This window comes from Barbus barbus (assembly GCF_936440315.1).
Source record: "Barbus barbus genome assembly, chromosome: 45".
In the NCBI taxonomy this organism is placed as follows: domain Eukaryota; kingdom Metazoa; phylum Chordata; class Actinopteri; order Cypriniformes; family Cyprinidae; genus Barbus; species Barbus barbus.
In genome coordinates, this window is record NC_136723.1 from 24,773,126 (window position 1) to 24,796,157 (window position 23,032).

General features: G+C 38.4%; 1 protein-coding gene across 1 annotated transcript; it reads left to right on the plus strand.

Annotated features, from left to right (window-relative positions):
• Nucleotides 1-4,134: 4,134 nt before the first annotated feature.
• On the plus strand, nt 4,135-18,121 carry LOC306864139 (neuropeptide FF receptor 1-like). The gene is made up of 4 exons (XM_079407862.1): nt 4,135-4,259; nt 5,968-6,322; nt 11,319-11,418; nt 15,417-18,121. Exons 2-4 carry the CDS (start codon nt 5,983-5,985, stop codon nt 16,348-16,350), a joined length of 1,374 nt encoding a protein of 457 aa, XP_079263988.1. The 5' UTR covers nt 4,135-4,259; nt 5,968-5,982; the 3' UTR covers nt 16,351-18,121.
• The last annotated feature ends 4,911 nt before the right edge of the window (nt 18,122-23,032 follow it).

Consider the following 23,032-nt stretch of genomic DNA (forward strand, 5'->3'; position numbering starts at 1 on the left):
TACTACTTGACTCAACTTCAGAAGGGATTCTCACATTCTCTGTGCAGATGTACATCTTCAGCTCTGCGTTTAGATCTGATCATTACTTGTAAAAGGAGTTTGAAGCAACCGGTTATTTAAAAGTAGAAGAAGAGACTGAGTGTGAGCAGGTCTAACAATCTCGTTTTTGCTGAGACACTGATGCAGAGACACATTTCTCCAAACCTGATGAAGAAACAAACTCATCTCCATCTTGGATGGCCTGAGAGTGAGCACATTTTCAGCAGTTTTTCATTTTTGGGTTATATAATTAAATCAGAATTAGAAATGAAATGTCTCTGTATTTATTATAATGTCATTGCAGGAGCATTAAAAGTACCCTGAGAGTTTCAACAGAAGAGAATAATTACTTTTTCAATTGTGACCTTTCCATTCCAAGAACAATTTATCTGCAGACAGTTTTCATGTTTTGATTATATGTGACCCTGGACCACAAAACCAATCATAAGGGTCAATTTTTCAAAATTGGGATTTATACATCACCTGAAAGCTGAATAAATAATCTTTCCATTGATGTATGGTTTGTTATGATCGGACAATATTTGAAAATCTGGAATCTGAGGGTGAAGTTCTTGGCAATGCATATTACTAATCAAAAATTAAGTTTTGTTATATTTACAAAATATCTTCATGGAACATGATCTTTACTTAATATCCTAATTATTTTTGGCATAAAAGAAATCTATTGTAGTGTAGAAAATATAAGCTGACTACGCCACCGCCTTATTAAAGGCAGGAGGAGCCCTCCACAAATCACATACTTGATTCTGGGCAACAATGTAGTTTGTAAGAAATCACTATTTTATTGTCCAACACAGACCATCAAATGTTAAAACGCATCAATAATAAAATCCACAAAAGTAGGAAATAGCTCTCCTCAAGACTGCAAGAGGGTCGGGCCTGCTCTTATGAACCTCCTACCATCTGCAGGAGACAAAAGAAAACCCACAGCATACACCGTTAATAAATCACCTACGCCGAAGGAGGTTTAGTGTCGATGCAGGCCCGGCCCTGTACAAAGTCACTGAGCACACAGTAACACACAAAAAGAGGAGAGCAGTACCACAGAAACAAAAAAGCAAATAACACACACAATATTTAATATAATCACGTTAATCATCAATATCAAAATAAAAGAGACACTAAACCACAATATAAAGCTTAAATAGACAAGAAACAGTGGCTGGTCTGCCCCTTTAGCAAAGAAAACATGCACGTTAATACACATCAAGAAAATATAAAGCAAACAAACAAAACGCTTTATTGAAAGTACAACTGCATCCAATCTCAACTCTCAATCCCCAAACATGATAGATAAAAGGTACTATAAAACAAGCACAGATATTAACCACATCAAATAAATTCTCATGTATTAATTGCATCAAACTCATAAGCAATCGGCCTCAATAAAGTGTATGCTGCATTTACCATTATTCAGCATTCCAGCCCATTGAAGGTATCACAGCAATAAATGCTTGTCTGCCCCGCTTCCTGGACAGAGAATAAAAACCTCTTAAATAATCAGCCCAAAAGAAGAAAAGATCACCTAAAAATGCAGAATGGCATTGCGCCATCAAGGTGCAGTCATTCAACGCAAACAAAACCACACAGCTAATAACATACCTATGTGAAAGGGTACAGAGGCTGCACGTCAAGCACAACTTCAAAAACACGGCAAAACTGCAGAAAACACCTTCTGTTGTTGCAACAACCATTTATGCGGTTTTGATCATATGACTAGCCACCTGCACCTGAGACTGATTGCTGGCCAGTCTCCTCCCACACTATAATTTTGAGCCATACAATGTATTGTTGGCTATTGCTACAAATATACCTGTGTTACTGATGACTGCTTTTGTGCTGCAGGGTCATAAATGTTGGAGAACATTGACAATAGAGCAGAGACTGAAGTAAACAGCACATTCCGACAGACGTCCCAGATAACGTGGGAATGCAGTCATGGATTGAGAACGACGGTTGCGTTTTTAATCGGCACTGACTGAAGTAAACAGTCCTGCTGTGAATTATGTGGCCACCAGACACTGCACATATGCTATAAAAACAAAACAAAGATGAAAGATAGTAATAAAGGGAATAGAACAATATACACAACAGTAATTTGATTTGTTTTGGCTAGAGTAAGGCTATGTGTATAACGTAGCCTATTATTTAGAGCTGATATTAAAAAGATAACATCGGAGATGGGGAATATGAGTCTAAATGTTGATTTAAAATGCTCATATCTCTTGCTTTCTTGCTGAGATGAGCAGACTGTTGTAATATTTGAGCTCTGTGTACAAAAGTCTCTCCTGCTGTTTTTAAACCCTTTCGGGATCTGAGCACAGCTGGGGAATTAAAGCTGAACATTTTTAGAGAGATAAGAAGAATAGAGTCTAATAAAACTGGCAGCTTAATAGAAGGAAGGAGAAAGGTGTTTAATATTTGTGCAGATGCTTTCTGACCCAAACCGTTTACAGAAACATTTTCATATTGTTTAATGGCAGCAATAGCTCTAGATAATTGGAGTTATGAATATGTTAAACATTGGGTAACACTTTATTTTAAGGTGTCATAACACAGAGTAATTACCTAATTAAATACTTAGTAGCTGTTGTACTTACATGAAACAAAATGTACTTATCATGTAACTAAGTTATGGAACAGCCTGTACTTACAGTTTGTAATTATGTAGATGTAATAGACAGCTGTTACACATATGTAACGGGCCGAGTCTGTTACACAGATAAGCAAAAGATTGTTACATATGTGTTGCAGACTTTATACAATGTAATTATAAATGTAAGTACACATCTTTAAAATAAAGTGTATCAAGATTGTACTTAAGTGTAACAGACTCGGTCTGAATCATATGTGTAACAGCTGTTTATTACATCTACATAATTACAAACTGTAAGTACAGTCTGTTCCATAACTTAGTTACATGATAAGTACATTTTGTTTCATGTAAGTACAACAGCTTAATTAGGTAATTACTTAAAATAAAGTGTTACCAAATATTGTATACTGCTGAATTTTTTTAATAAACATCAGCATGATGAGACACAGAAATGATAACGCTGGGAAAATCTTACTTGAAATGCTCTACCGATGGAAGAAAACAGCATGTTTCTACGTGTAAAATTATTTTTGATGTTCATATTTGACCTCTATTTTTTAATGCAAAACAACCCCAAATTGCTAAAGAAACAAAGGCTGGCATAGATGCATGCTCAGAATATCTAGCCTATATTTAAATGAGATCTTTTTTTATTTATCTGCAAATTCTTCATGCATAAAATAAGACAGACTGTAGGTTAAATGAGATGCTCTGATTCTGTATCAGGTGAAAAAAAGCTGTAGTATTTTTCACAGGTGTTGATTGAGAATCACCCACATACAGGTGCTTCATCATAACAACTATTATCTTTAGCTAGAAGGAAAAACAGCTGCTAAAATGACATGGAGAATAAAATAAGACATTTTCTCATGCATTGTGTGTTTAATACACATCAGATGTAAGAAAATCACTAATTGTTTCAGTCACTGATAGCCTATATAAGCTTTTCTTGGATTTTGAGTGTTTAGTTAATATATTACTCTGAGAAATTAGTCTCCCACACAGTAATGTAACTCTAGTACTGTATGTCGACTTAATTATGAATATGTGAGTCAATTATAGCTAGACATATTGAATACGCGCTCTAATATATTGGTTTTAGCATTCATAATAAACGCCTTACTTAATGTAATTGTCATTTCTGTGACGGTGATTATTAATCAGCAGGTCTAATCATTAAACTAGATTAATTGCAGCACGGTCGTGAGTGAAGCGTGAACGCGATTCATTTCAGGGAGTCGGTTCATTTGAGTGGTTCATTTAAATGATCTGTTCAGGTCATCGGTCACACTCAGAAATGTCCTCTTACCAGTTGATATAAATTTATAAAATATAAAATATAATATAAAAACGAAACTGAGATCATTTCGTTTTCTCTCCCAAACAAGTTTTGCATAATAGTCAACGGGTTGTAAGTCGGTTCAAACGAATCAACCGGTTTGTGAATCGGACATCAGTGGCGCGAGACAGGCTCGCGCGCGCGGGAATCAATCAATCAGTGCAGAGTTGATCAGAGACGGACACGATCGTAACCGAGCTGTTTATACACTTATTTTATTCCACCACTGCCTTTACTTCACCGTTTCACCTGAAGGACAGTAAGGTAAGATGTTTGTGACCCGAATTAACCGATAAAACGCAAATGTTATTAACTATTTCAGCTACCTTGATCAGTTTCTGCATCTGAGGTGAAGTTCTGTCCGCTTTATCGCTCTGTTTGTACAGATCACTGCTGAATAATATTGAAAAGGTTTAGATTATTATTATGATTTCTGAAGATCATGGAGTAATGATGCTGAAAATACAGCTTTGATCACAGAAATAAATGCTGTTTTAAAGTAACTTATAGGTATTAAAATAGGAAACCAATATTAGAAATTACAATAATATTTCACTATATCACTGTGTATATTTTTTTCTGTATTTTTTAAATGAATACAGCCTTGATGAGCAAGAGACTCAAGTCAAAGACTCAAAAACAAGGTCAATTATTTATTAGGTTTATAATATAGCCCTAACATAATATACTATCAAAACAAACTATTTAAACTGATAGAATGGAATAGAAACTGAAACAAAACTTAAGCTGAGATCTGTAAGTTAAATATAAAACAAAAACGTGAACATATGCATTCTTCTATATCTGTCTAAACATGGTTATGAAGTACAGTTTGTACAATACTCTTGTGTGAGACTGAACATGTTTCAGAGTTTTGTTACCCATCCTCTGCTATTTCCAGCACTTAATTAAGCCGCTCTTCTTTAATACATGAGGATGTTTTATTTCACATGTCATTGTGTTTGTGTTGTCTCTTGTGTTGAGCGCACAGCAACTATTGAAGTATTCAGTTCCTACAGAGACTCATTTGGTGCACATCGTTCTCTTTCTATGAACCCGGTTCTAACTCTGTGTTGACATCAGCTCTAGAGCGGTTTGCCCGAGCCTTGCTACTCTTTCCCTTTTACTGTGGCATTCAATCAAATGGATTCCCAACTCATTTTTGTGTGCTCGAGGCACATTATTTCTTCTGCGCGGTCGCGCGTGCGCTCAGTTTAGAGGGAACACTGCGTGGGAGCCCTGTATTTAAGGTAGCCCGTCGGGCAGGACAGTAATACATTTTGGTAGCCCGACTGGAAAACACAATAGCCCCGGGACGTCAGGCTAGCGATTTTGCTAGCCCTGTAACTCTAATCACTTCAGCAAACCACTTGCGCTTCACAATATAAAAGATTTTAAATGCTGCTCTGTCAACAGCGTTTGAATGTTTCTAACAGGATTTTTTTAGTTTTAAATGTGTTTTATTTCAGTATGTTTTGTTGCTAAATGTCAGTAGTATTTATGGAAGCTTGTTTCCACCATTGAATAAAAAAGAAAAGAAAATGTAACTGGGACTTTTTTCCTCACAATTGAGTTGACTCTTTTTCTTGCAGTTATGAGTTTTTCCCCACAATTTTCTCAATTCAGAAAAAACAACAACTCAGAATTGAAAAAAACCCAAAAAAACAAACAAAACAAAACTCCAAAAAAGTTACAATTACCTTTTGTTTATTTACCTTTTTATTTTTGTTTATCCTGTGGTAGAAACAGGCTTCCATACATATTATTATTTATTCAGGGGCAGAAACACAAAAAGAGATTTGCAAGAAAAACAAAAGAATTCAGTTTTTTTTTTTCACTGCGAGAAACAAAGCTCAGATTGTGAGCTAAAAAAATCACAAAATTTTATTCATTAGTGGCTTCCAAAAGTATTAGAGCTAAAGCTGAAGAAAATGATTTTGATGAGTTTGTTTATTTTTGTGTTTGTTCCCAGCGTTGCTGTGCATTCATGGAGGGTTCAGAGGGATTATGGGATGCCGCCTCCGTCATCATCTCAGATCTTGTCTCCTGCACCAACCAGACCAACAGCACCAACTCCAGCACTGTAGGGGGCATCATCCTGTTTCCTTATTACCAGCATTCGCTGCCGACGGCCACGCTCTTCACGCTGGCGTATCTCTTCATCTTCCTGCTGTGCCTGATGGGAAACGGTCTGGTCTGTGTGATAGTCCTGAGGAACCGGCACATGAGAACCGTCACCAACATCTTCATCCTGAATCTAGCCGTCAGCGACCTGCTGGTTGGGATCTTCTGCATTCCCACGACGCTAGTGGACAACCTCATCACAGGTGTGGAAATCTAGTGTTTGATGTGCAACAATATTTACCCGTGCGAAACTCACTGTTGCTACTAAGGTGTTTGCCAATTATAGAACAAGTCTGATCATTATGTCTGGCTTAGAGGTCTTCATGGGTCCACTTGGATCCGAAAACCCAAGGTCCGACTCGAGACCCGAATGGGTTCGTGTCCAAAACTTCTACGAGTGCCTCGGACACAGGTCGGGTTTGGTATTAGCAGCGTCGGGTCTCGGGTAATTAAAATAAATGTGCTTTTCCCAAATGGACCCGATTAGATTCAAGTGCATATAGCCTGCTTGTGCGTTCATGGTAAGTTCATTTTTGAGAAACACGTGTAAAAAAGGAACATTAGTTTGTAACCTCAGAAATCCATCTTATAGATATGAGATCCATCAGGAAAATTCACTTACTACTTTACGCTGCGTGTCAATGCGAGGCTTTTCTTTTTTGTGTGCAGAAGCCCTTCACCAGAGATGAGGTAAACGTTGCAGACAAGCAAATCCATGATTTATTAACCTATCGATTTCATTTTTATGAAACTATCACGTTTATATTTCAAATCCACTGGTTACAATTGAAAGCCAAACTCAGAAATAACATGTATCCATCAGGCAGGCAAAGATATAAAGTAATAGGCTAATAGATAAGTAAATAAAATTAATGAAAGTAATGGGACAGTGGCCAAATCAGTCAGGAGGACCCCGGGATTTTTCCGGACCGATGCGGGGCTGCAGGCTGCGCACACGTCAATGCCGTTTACGTTCGGGTCCACTCGGATTCGAAAATAAATGACTCTGGTCTAATTTCATCAGGTCTGTCTCGGGTCAGGTTTATCTTTAAAAAAAAATTATTTATGCATCAATTTTTTATTTTGCATGGGTAAGAAGCAATTCGGGTCTGGTATGGATTTTAGGACCCGAGAAGACCTCTAGTCTGGCTATCTGTCACTAGCAAAGCCTCTTAACTAGCCTAGGGTATGCCAACACTAGGGCTGCCCCCTAATAGTCGACTAAATTTATTAGTCACTTAGTCGCAGAAAAAAAAACATATAGCCAGTGTTTCTCCCTTGGTTTTCCCTTCCTCTAGATTCCGTATTTTTCCATTTGAATTTTTCTGGACTCCTTTTTTTTCCAGCTTTACAGTATTAAATAGAAAAATAGCGTGTCAATAACGCAAAAGTGTGTCAATGTTGCAAAAATAACGTGTCAATTGTTAGCGATGTGTTAAACTTAAACAGTTTACTAGAACATGCTCTCAAGATGTTAAAACATGCCCATCAAATCAAATCAAATCAAATCAAATCACTTTTATTGTCACATCACCACAGCACGTGTGCCTTCGTGAGTGAAATTCTTGAGAGCGTGCTCCAGACACTGCAAAAACAATTTACATATAGACATTATCATACATACGTACAGACTTATACAGATGACAATGTGTAATATACACATACATATACTCAGTACACACAGTGTACTATTAGACAGACATACAGTTACCGATACACATTATACACAGTATGCAGTACACATTCTACGTTATATACACACAGTAATATGCGAGATGCAGCAGATTATATATAAACCGGATGTGCAAATGTCATGGATGTGCATTGGATGGTATCCAGTGCTGGCAAAAAGATTGTTGTATTTGTGCAGTAGTGTACTGGTAGTCCAGTTTGAACTGTGTGGAATTAAAGTGCAGTGCGTGGTATATTGTAAAGTGGGAGTGTGCTGTAGGGTGTGTTAGTTTTGACTGTTCATTAGCCTTATAGCCTGAGGAAAAAAGCTATCCCTCAGTCGGCTAGTGCGGGATCGGATGCTGCGGAGACGTCTTCCTGAGGGCAGCAGAGAGAGCAGTCTGTGGGACGGGTGGCTGGAGTCACTGATGATCCTCCGAGCTTTCTTTATACACCGCCTGGTGTAGATGTCCTGGAGGGAGGGAAGCTCACCTCCAACAATGTGACGGGCAGTTCGCACGACCCTTTGCAGAGCTTTGCGGTTGCCAGCAGTGCTGTTTCCAAACCAGGCGGTGATGCAGCCGGTCAGGATGCTCTCCACAGTGCAGGTGTAGAATGATCTGAGGATGCTGGGGCTCATTCCAAACTTCCTCAGCCGTCTCAGGAAGAAGAGGCGTTGGTGTGTCTTCTTCAGCACTGCATCTGTGTGAGCGGACCATGTGAGATCCTCAGTGATGTGAACACCGAGGAATTTGAAGCTGTTTACTCGCTCCACAGGTGTCATGTCGATGGTGATGGGTGTGTGTTCTCTGCTCTGTCTCCTGAAATCCACCACCAGCTCCTTGGTCTTGTCGATGTTGAGTGAGAGGTGGTTCTCTTGACACCATTTAGTCAGGGTTCTCACCTCCTCTCTGTAGGCCGTCTCATCGTTGTCAGTGATCAGGCCTATCACCGTTGTGTCGTCAGCAAATTTGACGATGACGTTGGAGCTGTGTGTTGCTGTACAGTCGTGTGTGTACAGGGAGTACAGGAGTGGGCTGAGGACGCAGCCCTGAGGAGCACCAGTGTTGAGGGTCAGCGGGGATGAAGTGTTGTTGCCCATTCTGACCACCTGACATCTGCCTGTCAGGAAGTCCAGGATCCAGCTGCACAGAGATCCGTTTAGTCCCAGAGTCTGGAGCTTCTCAACCAGTGTGGCAGGCACTATGGTATTGAATGCTGAGCTGTAGTCCACAAACAGCATTCTCACATAGGTGTTCTTATTTTCCAGGTGGGAGAGAGCAGTGTGCAGGGTGAAGGCAATAGCATCGTCTGTGGAACGGTTTCTGCGATATGCAAATTGTAGGGGATCCAGTGAGTCAGGCAGCACAGAGCAGATGTAGTCTCTGATGAGTTTCTCAAAGCACTTGCTGAAGATGGGTGTCAGAGCAATGGGCCTCCAGTCATTCAAGCATGTGATTTTATTTTTCTTTGGTATGGGCACAATGGTGGATTTTTTGAAGCATGCGGGAACCACAGACAGAGAGAGGGAAAGGTTAAAAATGTCTGTGAAAACCCCGGCCAGTTGGAATGCGCATGCTCGGAGCACACGGCCTGGGATGCCATCGGGACCCACAGCCTTGCGGATGTTCACCCGTCGGAAGGATCGGGTTACATCTGCGACAGAAAAGGAAAGTGCGCTCGCCTCTTCTGCCACAGCCGCGGGAGCGCGCTCTGTGTGGGCGGTGTTGTGAGCCTCGAAACGAGCATAAAAGTGATTAAGTTCGTCCGGTACAGAGGCGGCAATGTTCACAGTAGCTGGTTTATTCCCTCTGAAATCTGTGATGTTGTTGATACCCTGCCACATGCTTCTTGCGTTGTTGGTTTTGAATTGTTCTTCAACTTTGTTTTTATATTGTCGTTTGGCAGCTTTGATTGATTTCCTGAGATCGTAACTGGCTTGTTTGTGATCGTCAGAGTTTCCGGATTTAAAGGCAGATGTCCGCGCTGACAAGGCTGCTCGAACATCGCTGTTAATCCACGGTTTTTGGTTGGGGTAGATGCGGATTGTTTTTGTCGGTACTACATCCTCTACACACTTCCTGATGAAACACGTTACAGTATCTGAGTACACCTCTATGTCGTCATCAGACGCTGCCCGGAACATGTCCCAGTCCACGTGATCAAAACAGTCCTGTAGTATAGCGTCTGATTGGTCCGACCAGCATTGAATTGTCCTGAGGGCGGGTGCTTCTCGTTTCAGTTTCTGCCTATAAGCAGGCAGGAGCAGAACGGAAGTGTGGTCCGATTTGCCGAAAGGTGGGCGGGGGAGCGATTTGTAGGCGTCCCGGAAAGGAGAGTAGCAGTGATCAAGTACACGATCACCACGCGTGTTGATGGTGATGTGTTGAAAGTATTTTGGAGCTATTGTTCTGAAGTTGGCTTTGTTGAAGTCCCCCGTAACAATAAACGCTGCATCTGGGTACGCGGTTTCCTGCTCACTTATATTCCCGTACAGTTCCTTGAGTGCCTGGTCTGTGTTGGCTTGAGGGGGAATGTAAACAGCTGTGATTATGATCGCTGTAAATTCCCTCGGTAGCCAGAATGGTCGACACAGAAGCATATGAAATTCCAGATCAGGGGAGCAGGAGGATTTAATAGAGTGTAGGTTCCGTTCATCACACCACGAGTTGTTGATAAATAAACAGACGCCCCCACCTCTGCTTTTCCCTGTGAGCTCTTTCGTTCTGTCCGAGCGGTGCACGGAGAACCCCGTGAGCTCAATGGCTGAGTCTGGAACCACTGCCGACATCCAGGTTTCTGTGAGGCAAATAATGCAGCAGTCCCTTGTTTCCCGTTGGTATGAGATGCGTGCCCGCAGTTCACAGAGTTTGTTGTCCAGTGACTGAACGTTAGCCAGCAAAATAGTTGGGAGAGGAGGTCGGAGGGGACGGCGTCTGAGTCTGACAAGGACGCCGGCTCTCTTCCCCCTTTTCCGGCGGCGTTTCTTCGGTCGCGATCGTGCAGCCCAGACAAAGGGCTCTGATGCGGTGTCTGTAAACAAGGCGCCGGCGTTCAGGAACTCAAAGTCCGGTTTGCGTTGCGCGACGAAGGAACCAATGTTTAAAAGCGTCTGTCTATCGTAGACAGTTATACTGACAACATCTAACACGTGAAACAACAAAATAACAAATAAAACATAAGAAACATAAGAAAAACTGCAGAGTTTTCTTGGAGCTCGCAACACGGCTGCCATGCTCGGCGCCATCATCAGTGTGATTAATCAAGCTAGCCATGTGATAAAACATCAAGACATGTTAACAACCTGCTAAAACATGTTAGCAACTTGCTACAACTTGTTAAGAAACATGTTAAATTGACTTTCTTTGACTTCTCTGACTAAAACCTTCAAACTTTAAGCTTTTAAAGTAATTTGAAGCATTCAGACAAGGCTTTGCCGAGCCAACATCAAGGTTTGTCATCAAACTTTCTCTAGTTTATTAAACTGAATTTCTAGATTCAATGTGATCATGTTTCTGTTGTTGTCAGGTTGGCCTTTCAGCAACACGATATGTAAACTGAGTGGTCTGGTGCAAGGAACGTCTGTCTGTGCCTCCGTTTTCACATTAGTCGCCATTGCTGTGGACAGGTAAGTGTTTATAATTTTGAGACAAATGAAATAAGCATTGAACAAACAAATGTTTGAGAAGGAAACAATAGAACAGCGGTATTGTCAGTCGTGGCTCGTATCTGAAGTTTGCAGCTCCGCTGGAAGCACTAATTAGCACATTGTTAGAGCTGATTGAGGTTTAGACTCACGAAACGCAGCGGTGAACTGCTGGTCATTATGACGGCTCTTACATGATGCTGTTTCTGATATGTGCAGAAAACATTAGACGAGAACTGTAAAGGGTGAGCTCAGCAGTACTTGCAGGTCAGTGTAATTAACATGTACTGTATGTTTGGAGAGATGCTGAAATATTTCAATGTTTTGATGCCCTGCAAAGCTTTAACCCTTCTACGTATGTACAAATATATAGACATAAATGAACTGAAACTTTTGTGAAGGAGTTCAGTGCCATCATTCATCAGTAAATGATGATAAAGATAATCTTTTATTTATAAAAGTAAGTTATTGTACCATTTTCATGGATTAATTATCACAATCTGCTCAAGATGTATGAAATATAAGTGAAACATAATTATATATGCTTAAATTTATGTTACGCGTAATTCATTAAAATATAATTTTAGGTCTATTACATGTATGTATATTTGACACACACACACACACACATATATATATATATATATATATATATATATGGGTGTAAATCGGATGGTTCATTGCAATACGATATCGATTCTCATACCCAGCGATACAATATTTGCAGATACTTCAAAAAAAATTATACAATACCATTTCGATATGATTGGATACAGGAGAATATTGATATATATTTCGATATTATAATATTACATATGCTATATACCTATTTTAAACAACCATCTACATTTTTATTAAATCAGAAATGCAACCAAAACATATAACATGAACATTTATCTTAAATTTTCACATCCTGTTCCTCAATTGGGAAATTCACAACAAAAAATAGGCCTACACTTTTTTTTTTAAATAAAGAAAAATAAATAATTGGACAAAAAATAAATAAATCAAGTTACACACAAGATCAGTCAACAGTCAAGACAGTCTTTCAGGATACTGTGCTAAAATATGCAATGTGTAAAATAATGTAAATCCTCATTATTAAACAACACAAACGAGGTACTCTAGTTGTAGGAAAAATACATTAACAGGACTCTAGACTGCGACCATTTTTTGAGTGCGAGTAAAAATTTGACGTGGTCGCACTTGTGCATGGTCTGCGCTGCTCCAAAGCGTCTGCTTCATACAGCTATTGAGGCTTTCCTTCATTTTTTTTATATTATTATTTATTTGATTCCTCTGTGTTTGCTGAACATTCTGTAATTTATTAGTCGGTATATAGTACAGCATGTGTTGTGTCCTATATGCCATGCCTCGTCTTATTCGTTTTTGTTAATGAATGTCATGCAAGACAGTTTGTTATTGTAACGTACTGTTTTCTTGTAGTTGTGCTTTTTAATTAAGAATAACAATGAATCCATCTTTTGTTTTAGTCTTAAAAAGTGAAAGATGTATAGATATAAGCAAAACAGACAATTATGTTTTCTTGTAAAACGTGACACCAAGATCGCGAATTTGAAAGTGAAAGCGCACGAAAAAGGAATTCCTGTTCACAAAATTTAAATCACAAATAATACTGATGAAAAAGAATGGGTTGAATGTTTTACACTTTCGTTACCATATAACTAAAACTTCATCAGCATGCATTGATTAATCAAATGTTGTATAAAAAATATATATATTTGTGACCAAATTATGTGCTTGTGCGACCAACTGAGAAAGTTAGTCACAAAAGTGAGAACAGTGGGAAGAATGAGTCTAGAGCAGGGCTTGACGCTTACCTTATTCCCAAGGAACACATGTGCTTATAAGTTAAAAAGTTTAGGAGCGCATTGAACAAATTTAGGGGCACAATGCAAATTTTTCAAATTATTTGTTTTAGCTTAATAAGGGGATATAAAGAGACATTTACAAGCACAATTATTTATATGATCAGAATACAGAAAATGCACAAGGTTTTTAAACCTTGTTGTCCTCCTAACAGGTTAAATAACTTTATTAAAGATCATTTACTATGTAAAGTAAACAAGTGTTTCAAGTTTGGAGCGCAAAAGATTGTTCAAATGAACGAAAGAACAATAGGTAACACTTTACAATAAGGTCCCATTTGTTAACACTAGATAAAGCAGGTTAACATTAAAGTTTACATTCTATTTAAAACTTGAGTCTTCTGTAGTTACATTACATAAAAGACAAGAAGTAACACAATCACCCCTGCTCACACTCAAATCCCAGAATATAAAATTCTAACGCCAGTTGGCACGAATTACATTTGATTCAGATTTTTCCTTGCTTGAGGTTGCCTAAAACATCTTTTTTTATGATAAAAACTGAAATGTAATATTCAAAGGATGAGAACAATCTCCAGTAATAACTTGTGCTTTTTGTTTAACTCTTGTTTGAAAGATTTCATTCAATTGTCTTTGTGTTTGTCCTACAATTGCACTAGACTACTCTATCCAGTTTTTGCATTTCTTTAACTGGCAATAGCCCATACCACTTAGTCATATTAAAACGTATTAACACACTCAACAAGATTCTTATACACCATCTAAAATATGTTAACTCAAATGTTGTATAGATGTAATCTCTGCATTTCTTTTTTTTAAAACATACTCATACAGTTTACTATCAATAAATGTTCCTAAATATTTCCATCTACCGTCTCTATTTGATGTCCATCAAGTATCAAAGGTTCTAACCCTTCAATAAAATCTAGTTTATTCCTACTAATGAACAATTCCTTCGTTTTGTTCACATTCATTTCCAGTGAACTCGGTTTACACCAATTTTGAAATAAATGTATGTAACTATAACACCGTGTGTCTCCCACTGTTCCAGCTTTACTCAACCGGCCAACAAGTGCCATATCGTCCACGTATTTAAGTTAAAATATGAATCCTGGATCTTAAATTCATTTGAATACAACGAGAAAAGTAAGGGTGATAAAATTAAATAAACTCCTGTATTTACAATGATTGACATCATATCATTCACAACTACTTTTTGAGGAAGATTTAAAAATGTCTTTAACCCACCAAATAAGATCAACATTTACTCCTAAGTTAATTAATCTTTGCAAAAGAATATCAATCCGAATCGAATTAAAGTCCTAACATAGTTTGTAGTCTGCTGAATGTGTTCAGCTACAAAATCACATAAGGTTATAACAGCATAATCGGTGGCCCTCTTTTCCATATAGGCAAACTGAAGGGGGTCCAAATCTTTGACCACACGGTTCCAAATATGCCTTGTTAGTACTCGTTCCATACATTTACCCAACATGGATGTTAGAGCTATCAGTCTGAAGTCTTTTAACTGATTGGCAATATATATTTTAGGTACTGGAACAATCTGTGATTCTTTCCATGAATTTGTAACCACCCTACAATTTAACAAGAGCTGGAACAGTTGGGTAAGAACACCAGTTAGTTGGAAAACACAATCTTTTAACACGACCCTTTAGCCCGTCTGGGCCAGGTGATTTATTTGGCTTAATGCTAGCAAGACTGGCTGCTTCATACTCTTCAAGTTTAATAGGCTCATATGCCGGAATATTAATACATATTCTCTCACATTCGGTAGTACATTCCCCCCATCAAACCTAGTAAAGAAGACATTTAAATCTTCTACAAAAGGTGGGCCTTGTAAGGAAAACACCTGTTTCCTCTTCTCTCTTCCCATAAAACTATTAAGCCCTTCCCATGCCTTCTTAGCATTGCCTGTATATGAAACCTATTTTCAATCTTATCCATATATGCTAGTTTAGCTTTCCTAATTCGACCCCTAAATTCCTTCTTTTTGTCTCTAACCAGTTCCTTATCACCATTTAAAAAAGCAGCTTTTTTCTAATTTAAACACATTTTAAGATCTTTAGTAATCCATAACCTATATGTGTTTTCTCCTCATCTGAAACCCAGGTTTCGCTGCATCGTTTACCCGTTCAAGCCCAAACTTACGCTCTTTGTCGCAAAGGTGTCAGTCGGGGCGATATGGGCGCTCGCTCTCACCATAATGTTTCCCTCGGTGTTAATGTTGACTGTCAACCAAGAAAAAGGGCATTTCATGGTTCACAGTGACAACAGCACATACCCGCTGTACTCCTGCTACGAGACCTGGCCTGACCCGGAGATGAGGAAAGTGTACACCACCGTCCTGTTCGTACACATATACGCCATTCCCCTGGTGCTCATCATGCTCATGTACGGCTGGATCGGCGCAAAGTTGTACGCCACAGCCATCCTGGCCAGCGCCGAGCAGCCCGATGTTCCCGTGCACTGCAAATGTCCCGCGTCTCAAAGAAAGATCCGAGTGATAAAGATGCTGATTGTGGTGGCTCTGCTCTTCATGCTGTCCTGGCTGCCGCTGTGGACGCTCATGCTGCTGACCGATTACGCCCGTCCAGATGAGGACAATCTGGAGCTCCTGACCAGCTATATATTCCCTCTCTCTCACTGGCTGGCCTTCTCCAATTCCAGCGTCAACCCCATTATCTACGGCTACTTCAATGAGAACTTCAAGAGAGGCTTCCAGGCCGCGTGTCAGCATCAGGCTTGTTGCTGGGCCCAAAAGACGACGAGATTCTGCATCAAACAGCCCAGAGCTGGAAGTCCTTTGAATACTGCTGTTAGCGGCCATCCACTCAGCCTGGGCTCAAGAACGAATCGGATCTTCACCGAAAGCGACCTGGCGGGATGCGTTCGCCTGGAGCTTGAGCACCGGAGGGTGTCGGCGGAGGGCTCTTCAGCTGAAGGGGGAAACAGCAGCATGTCTATAAAAAGGGAAATTCACTTTGAAGAGATTAAGATGGTGTCTTCAGCAGGAGGGAAAATATACAACGCCTGGGAGCGTTGAAACCACTGTAGACTGATCTGTGTCAGCCATCCTGATTAATCAGCTGACATTTGGCAAGCTTCTGTTTTCAGTTCTCAATTTCTTAGTCACATATATTTCTGTAGTGCTTTATATAATAGAAATTGTTTCAAAGCAGCTTCATATAGGGCCCTATGATTTCTGCAGTGCGGAAAAGGCGGATGGAATCGCGGAATCCAGTCATAAAAATGTAATTTATTGTATGACGTTGGAATGTGCGGTGTTTTCAGCCTCTGTCGTCTCACTAAATGAGGACATAAATGCATGAACAACCTCTCCAGAACTGAGCATTTTACCATATAATTTATGAGAAACTATATCATATACACTCAGAAACAACCCGTCAAAATAAAAGTTGCCTCTAATTTTATATGGAAAGAGCACAGACAAAGCCTTATTTTCTTTATATGAAGACATTTCTTTAATTTGTGTTACTTATTTATTTGATTTGGAGCTTGTTTTACAATTTAAATTTAGTTTTTTTATTTACATTTACATCAAGGCTCGAAATTGCGCCAATTTTGGTCGCATATGCTCCCATAATTTAATCTGTGCGACCTCAAAATATATTTAGGAGCATCTGTGCGAGTGCATATAATTGTTCTAGTGTGACTTGTTTTCATTTCTCTAAAAACGTTCACAGTTCTGTGCCTTCTGTGTGCTGATACGGTGACCGGTCTGCCGTTCTATCAAACGTTACATAACATCTTTACATTCTTAAATTTAATGCAGATTTTAGATTGGTTAATATTAGCTGTCCATCACCCAGTCACTGCTTTCCGCTTTTTAAAGTTAGGAGCACCAGTGCTACCAAGTAAAAAAGTTAATTTCGAGCCCTGGACATTATATTTACATTTTGTTATTTAGAGGCTTTTATCCAAAGCGACTTACAAATGAGGAGAATAGAAGCAATCAAAACCAACAAAAGAGCAATGATATGCAAGTGCTATTTTATAATAGTGTTATATTTCATTTTCTCAAAGAAACGTGCTGCATTTTGTCCAAGCAATAATAAAAGGACACAATTAATTTATAATTTGTAACATCCCTAACTCTAAATGATTGTCTTTGCGTCAGATTCTAAGTAACATCTGCCTGGAAACATATGAAGCGTTTTGTCATTTAGCTGACATTTAACGAGTGAAATGAATTGCTCTCCCTCTCTATAGAAAAACAATAGAGCTATTGACAAACGGAAGCATTTCTGAGAAAATGACTGGAAAACGACATACACCTGCAGCAAATTACAGCACTGTGAGCCTCTCTCACAGCAGAAAGTCATAATATCCCATGAGAGATGAAGTTCTGTTCTTGACCAGCAGGAATATGCTGGAAAATGAAGGATTACTGTTTACGTATCTGGGGCCTCATTTATCAATCTAACGTAGAAACGATCGCAGATCCGAGCGCACAAATCAACTTACGACAGAGCTCACGTGTGATTTATCAAACATTCGTATGCCGCCAATCCCATCGTACGAAAGATCGTACGTTGATAAATGTGGGGGCAGAAAACGATGGTCGTTTGAATATCACGCCCCTAAAAACACATTTTTACGACATGGAGAAAAGAGGAAGTAATCTAATGAAAGAGAAATTGATCTTACTCCAAAAACACCCGTTAACCTTATAATTGCAAACAATGGCATTAATTTATGTGTATTAAATACCAGTTTATAAACATTATAAACACTATATAGATTTAGTTCTCCTTAATTCACAACAAACCCTTTTAAATTTAACAGTATTACAGAACAAGAATGAAAAAAATTAGTAGCTATAAATTATTAAACTATGAAGTAACACAAATTAGGCTATAGTGGCATTCATTATAAACAGAATACAACGTCAAGCTAAAATGAATTGGGCTCACAAGCCTGTCTCATTCAACATCTAAATGTTTCCATTTTTGCCATGTAACATTTGTTTGCTAAACTATTATCTATGATGTAAACAAGGCTTTGTACTTCACTTGTGTTCCAATATCCACGTAAAACATCATCCTTCACATGCGCTATAAATGTTTGTTTCGGTGCGCTGATGTTACAGTGGACCTTGTAAATTGTGCAGTGAAACTTTTATGTTGGTTGACTGCATTTTAGTTTGATTAATGGCTGAAATGTCAAGTTAGTAACGCTGAAATGTTGTATGTGTGAGGCACCTGCATGATCACCGATCAGTTACATTTTTAAAAATAAAGATATAAAGAAAACAATGCATTAAGAGTGTCACAAAAACGAAAGTGGCCTATGGACCATTTCAGCGGATATTCTGTGGTGTAAGGAAGTAACGTCTTTGTTCCTCGGACGCTTCCGGTTAGCGTTAGAGCGCATTTAAAACAATGGCGGCAGGCGCTTGATGCACAGTGGGATTGCGATTAATTTATTTAATTCTGCTGTTCAAAATGTCAAAATTAAAATTAGATCCTAGTTGCTCGTTGCTCCCTCTGGCCTGGAACTAACATTAATTTATAAATAACCAGAATACTATTTATTTTATTCCTTTTATACCTTCTGTTTTTCTCCATTCACAGAAGTGCTGCAGGTGCGTGATACGACGATGTGTGATTCCTCATGGTCTGTTGTTTATGCTGCTATTTGCGCAAATAAAGCTATAGCCCTGAAAGGAAAAAAAACTTTGTTTGTCAGTTTAGGAAAATAATCTAAATGAACAAAATGCTGTCATTATACAATTCTCTATGCTGCACGCACGTTCAGGCTAACTCAAAATCTTGCGTACACGAGCTCAGTCCTGATGTGAGATTTGATCGTAGCCACCGCTCTATTGATAAACTCCAAGTTTTGCGTAGAAACGACCGTATGCCCAATTTTTGGTCATACGTTCGTTTCGTAAATGAGGCCCCTGGAGTATTGAAGATAAAAATGTAATGTCCTCAGAGCCACTTGAACCTCAGATTTGTTTTTAGTAATTAGCTGAAACTACACCGTATGCTGCTTTATATTTACAGACACCACAAGTCAACATAAAGTCAACATTTATTTTCTTAATTCATGTTCAGTGACATTCTTCTAATAGTTTCTCTTCATAATGTTTCATCAAAATTTAAGAGTTTCCTTTTCACTGGCATCACTTAAGATTCATCCGATGGGGTTTTGTTAACTGACCCCAAACTTCAGTATATAACAGCCACTTTTACAGTCTAATCAAATCCTGATGGATAAAATCAAATCCTGCCTTTTTGTTTTGTTCTGTTTCTGTCCTAAATACATGTCACATCATAAACTAAATGAGCTGTTTCATACCATTTTCTGTTATTTTCTTTTGCAGAATGAGCTATAAAACTAAGCTCCTGAGTGAGATTGATTTATATGCAGCAGAAGTTCAAATAGAAGAGTGATTTTATTTACATTTTCTTTAATATTTATATTACTGTGACAGATGGGACATGAAGTCAGTCATTTATCATGAAACACAATGTGGCATTAATCTGAGTGAAACTGACGTTTTCATAAGGTTTATTAGCCTGTTTTGAAGTTTTCTTGTACAGTGTGTGTCTTTAGGTGTTTCAGTGCTTGCAGTGGTGTAATATTCTGCAGGTCGCTGACGTGAACCACATCACGCTTTTATTTTTAGATGTTGTTTGTCTTGCTGTTGTGCCACCAACCTACTAGACTGACAATTTATATGAGAGACCTTTAACTGAAGAATAATCCTGATCCAAGTTCGTGCTTTGATCTTAAAGGAATAGTTCTCCCAAAAATGAAAAATTGCTGAAAATGTGCTCACCCTCTCAGGTCACCCAAGATGTAGATGAGTTTGTTTCTTCATCAGGTTTGGAGAAATGTGTCTCTGCATCAGTGTCTCAGCAATGGATGCTCTGCAGTGAATGGGTGCCGTCAGAATGAGAGTCCAAACAGCTGATAAAAACATCACAATAATCCACACCACTCCAGTCCATCAGTTAACATCTGGAGAAGACAAAAACTGAAACAAATCCAGCATTAAGACGTTTTTAACTAAAATATGAGACGAGTCCATAATCCGTAATAACGCTTCCTTCAGTGAAAAACTGCATCTGCTGTTGTCTCTCACATCAAAATACAGCCACATATGTGCAGACATCTCTCCTGATTCAGACCAGAACACTTTTTCACTGGAGGAAGTGTTATGGATTATGGATTAGCCAGTTTGAAGTAAAAAATGTCTTGATGGATTTGTCTCAGCTTTTGTCTTCTCCAGATGTTAACTGATGGACTGGAGTGGTGTGGGTTATTGTGATGTTTTTATCAGCTGTTTGGGCTCTCATTCTGACGGCACCCATTCACTGCAGAGCATCCATTGCTGAGACACTGATGCAATGCTACATTTTCTCCAAATCTAATGAAGAAACAAACTCATCTATCTACATTACTTGGATCGCTTGAAAGTGAGATTATTTTCAGCAAATTTTCATTTTTGGGTGAGCTATAGCTTTAATTTGAATGAGTATTGATATTTTGGTATGCCATCTTAGTGCTTAAAGACAGTAGAGAAAACTATGTCAGCATCTGTAGGATCGTATCTCTATATAGATTTTTTTGGGCTAGATAATAGTTCATAAAAAGAACAAAAATTAGACTGTAAATATGTTGCAAATGTATAAACACATTGTGTTAATCATTCTAATATGTCTGTGTTTGTATTTGATTTTGTGTCGTAATGGTCTGTGGGGGTTGTCGATGTTTATGTGGTGTTAGTAGACGTGTGTGTATGAGTGGATGTCATATAGGGGATAAACGTCTGCCATCAGCACACAATGGCTCATTGTCCCTCATGTATGTGACTCATTTCCCTGTAGGTGAGGTGAATAATAGTCTGCCACCGCTTACTTCCAACCTTTTCGCTTCGTGTGTCTGCGGCCCACGGCATGTGGAGTATTAGAATAAACCCACAGGGCCACAACCACGCAAAACAGCCAAGCCTTTAAGATTTAAAACACTGATTGATGTAATTATGAGTTTTGTGTTCCTTTTATTTCACTGCAACAGAGGCAGCTATTCCTGACATATGAGTGTGAACCAAATGCACACTGATTTTCATCAGCTTAATACCAAAATCAAATACGTTTTTTGAATATCTACATTTTTCACAGAGAGTTAAAGGTGAAATGTCTAATTTATGGGCAAAACAACATTAGAAAATATAATTAGAAAAATAGTGATTACAGTGGAATGAGAAGAATGTTTAATAACCAAAAACAACAAAAAATCATTTCACTTTTAAATGCCACAAAGTAAGGGTGAATTTAGGTAAACTAGACTTTTTTTTTTTTTTTTTTTGCCATTGAGATGACTGGAAAAAAGTCCCAATTAACCTGAATTCACCATATTGTTTTCTGGGGTGTATTCTACGGCTGTGTCAGTCAACTATTGTGGGTGGGGCTGGTAAAGTGTGATGTCACACTTTACTGATTCTGTGGTCAGTAAGCTCTGAGACACTGCTCATGATTTATAGAGCGTGGATTTTTCTCATTATAGGGTGGTTGTGTACACACACTGCCAGCACACAGTTATGTTCAAACAACATGTAAAACTGAATTTTGCATAATAGTCACCCTTTAAATTTTTAAGTATAATCAACTTGGTCCTGCAAATCAAGTTCAACTTAAATTATATTAAACTGATTTTTCAAATAGTGTTGAAACTTGTTGAAATTGCTAAACTTAGTCAATTTGATGAGTTACCAAAGTAATGTAAAAACATTTTTTTACAGTGCAGTTTTAAACTAGTATTTGTGTATTATTAATTTAGTGCATATTTCTGTCATACGGTCAGATTTCTGGAATAGTAGTAAAATCTGAGCAGAAATCCATAAAGTCGTGGCATTAAATGTTGCATGCACTGAAAAAAATGAATCTCTTCCTCAGTATTTCTGTCTTGTTTTCCAGTACAAATGTCTAATCATCTTAAATCAAGATACATCTACTGGAGATGCAAAATGAACATACGAAGTCTTTTTTTCTGGGAAATTGAACACAATGAAGCGAGTTTGATTAAAACAAGAACAAATAGGCCTATCTGTCAATGAGGAATGGAAACTTGTTTTACTTTCAATTATGTTGATTTTTCCACTGGCAGATATTTGTTCTTGTTTTAATCATAAACTAACTTCATTTTGATAATTTATTTATTTGTTTCATTTTGCTTCTCAAGTAAATGTGTCTTGATTTAATAATTTCTTAGACATTTGTACTGGAAAATAATCAAAAATACTGAGGAAGCACTTCACTTTCTGCAGTGTGACCAGATGCACAGTAAAAGTTATTGCCATAGAGCTGTGTGAGATTGTGTGTGTGTGTGTGTGTGTGTATGTGTGTGTGTGTGTGTGTGTGTGTGTGTGTGTGTGTCTGTGTCTGTGTCTGTGTCTGTGTGTGTGTGTGTGTGTGTGTGAGTGTCTCTGTGTGTGTGTGTGTGTGTGTGTGTGTGTGTGTGTGTGTGTGAAATGAACTAAAAGAAAAAGATCTGTTGTAAGTTGTACCGTATTTTCAAACAAGACACTTATGTAGTCCATGTTGATGTATTATGTTCCGTTCAATTTATTCATTTTTTTACTTTCTTTAGAAAGTCTTTAATTAACCTTTATAAAACCTGCTGTAAATTAAAATTGCATAGATGCAATTAGTAATAATAAATTATGCCATGATTTTTTGTGTAGAAATCTTAGA

Excerpts from the sequence above, each read along its gene's own strand:
- LOC306864139 (XM_079407862.1), top strand. The coding sequence starts at position 5,983 with ATGGAGGGTTCAGAGGGATTATGGGATGCCGCCTCCGTCATCATCTCA. Across the intron at positions 6,323-11,318 it reads AGTGGACAACCTCATCACAG|GTTGGCCTTTCAGCAACACG; the intron begins GTGTGGAAATCT and ends TGTTGTTGTCAG. Across the intron at positions 11,419-15,416 it reads GTCGCCATTGCTGTGGACAG|GTTTCGCTGCATCGTTTACC; the intron begins GTAAGTGTTTAT and ends TCTGAAACCCAG.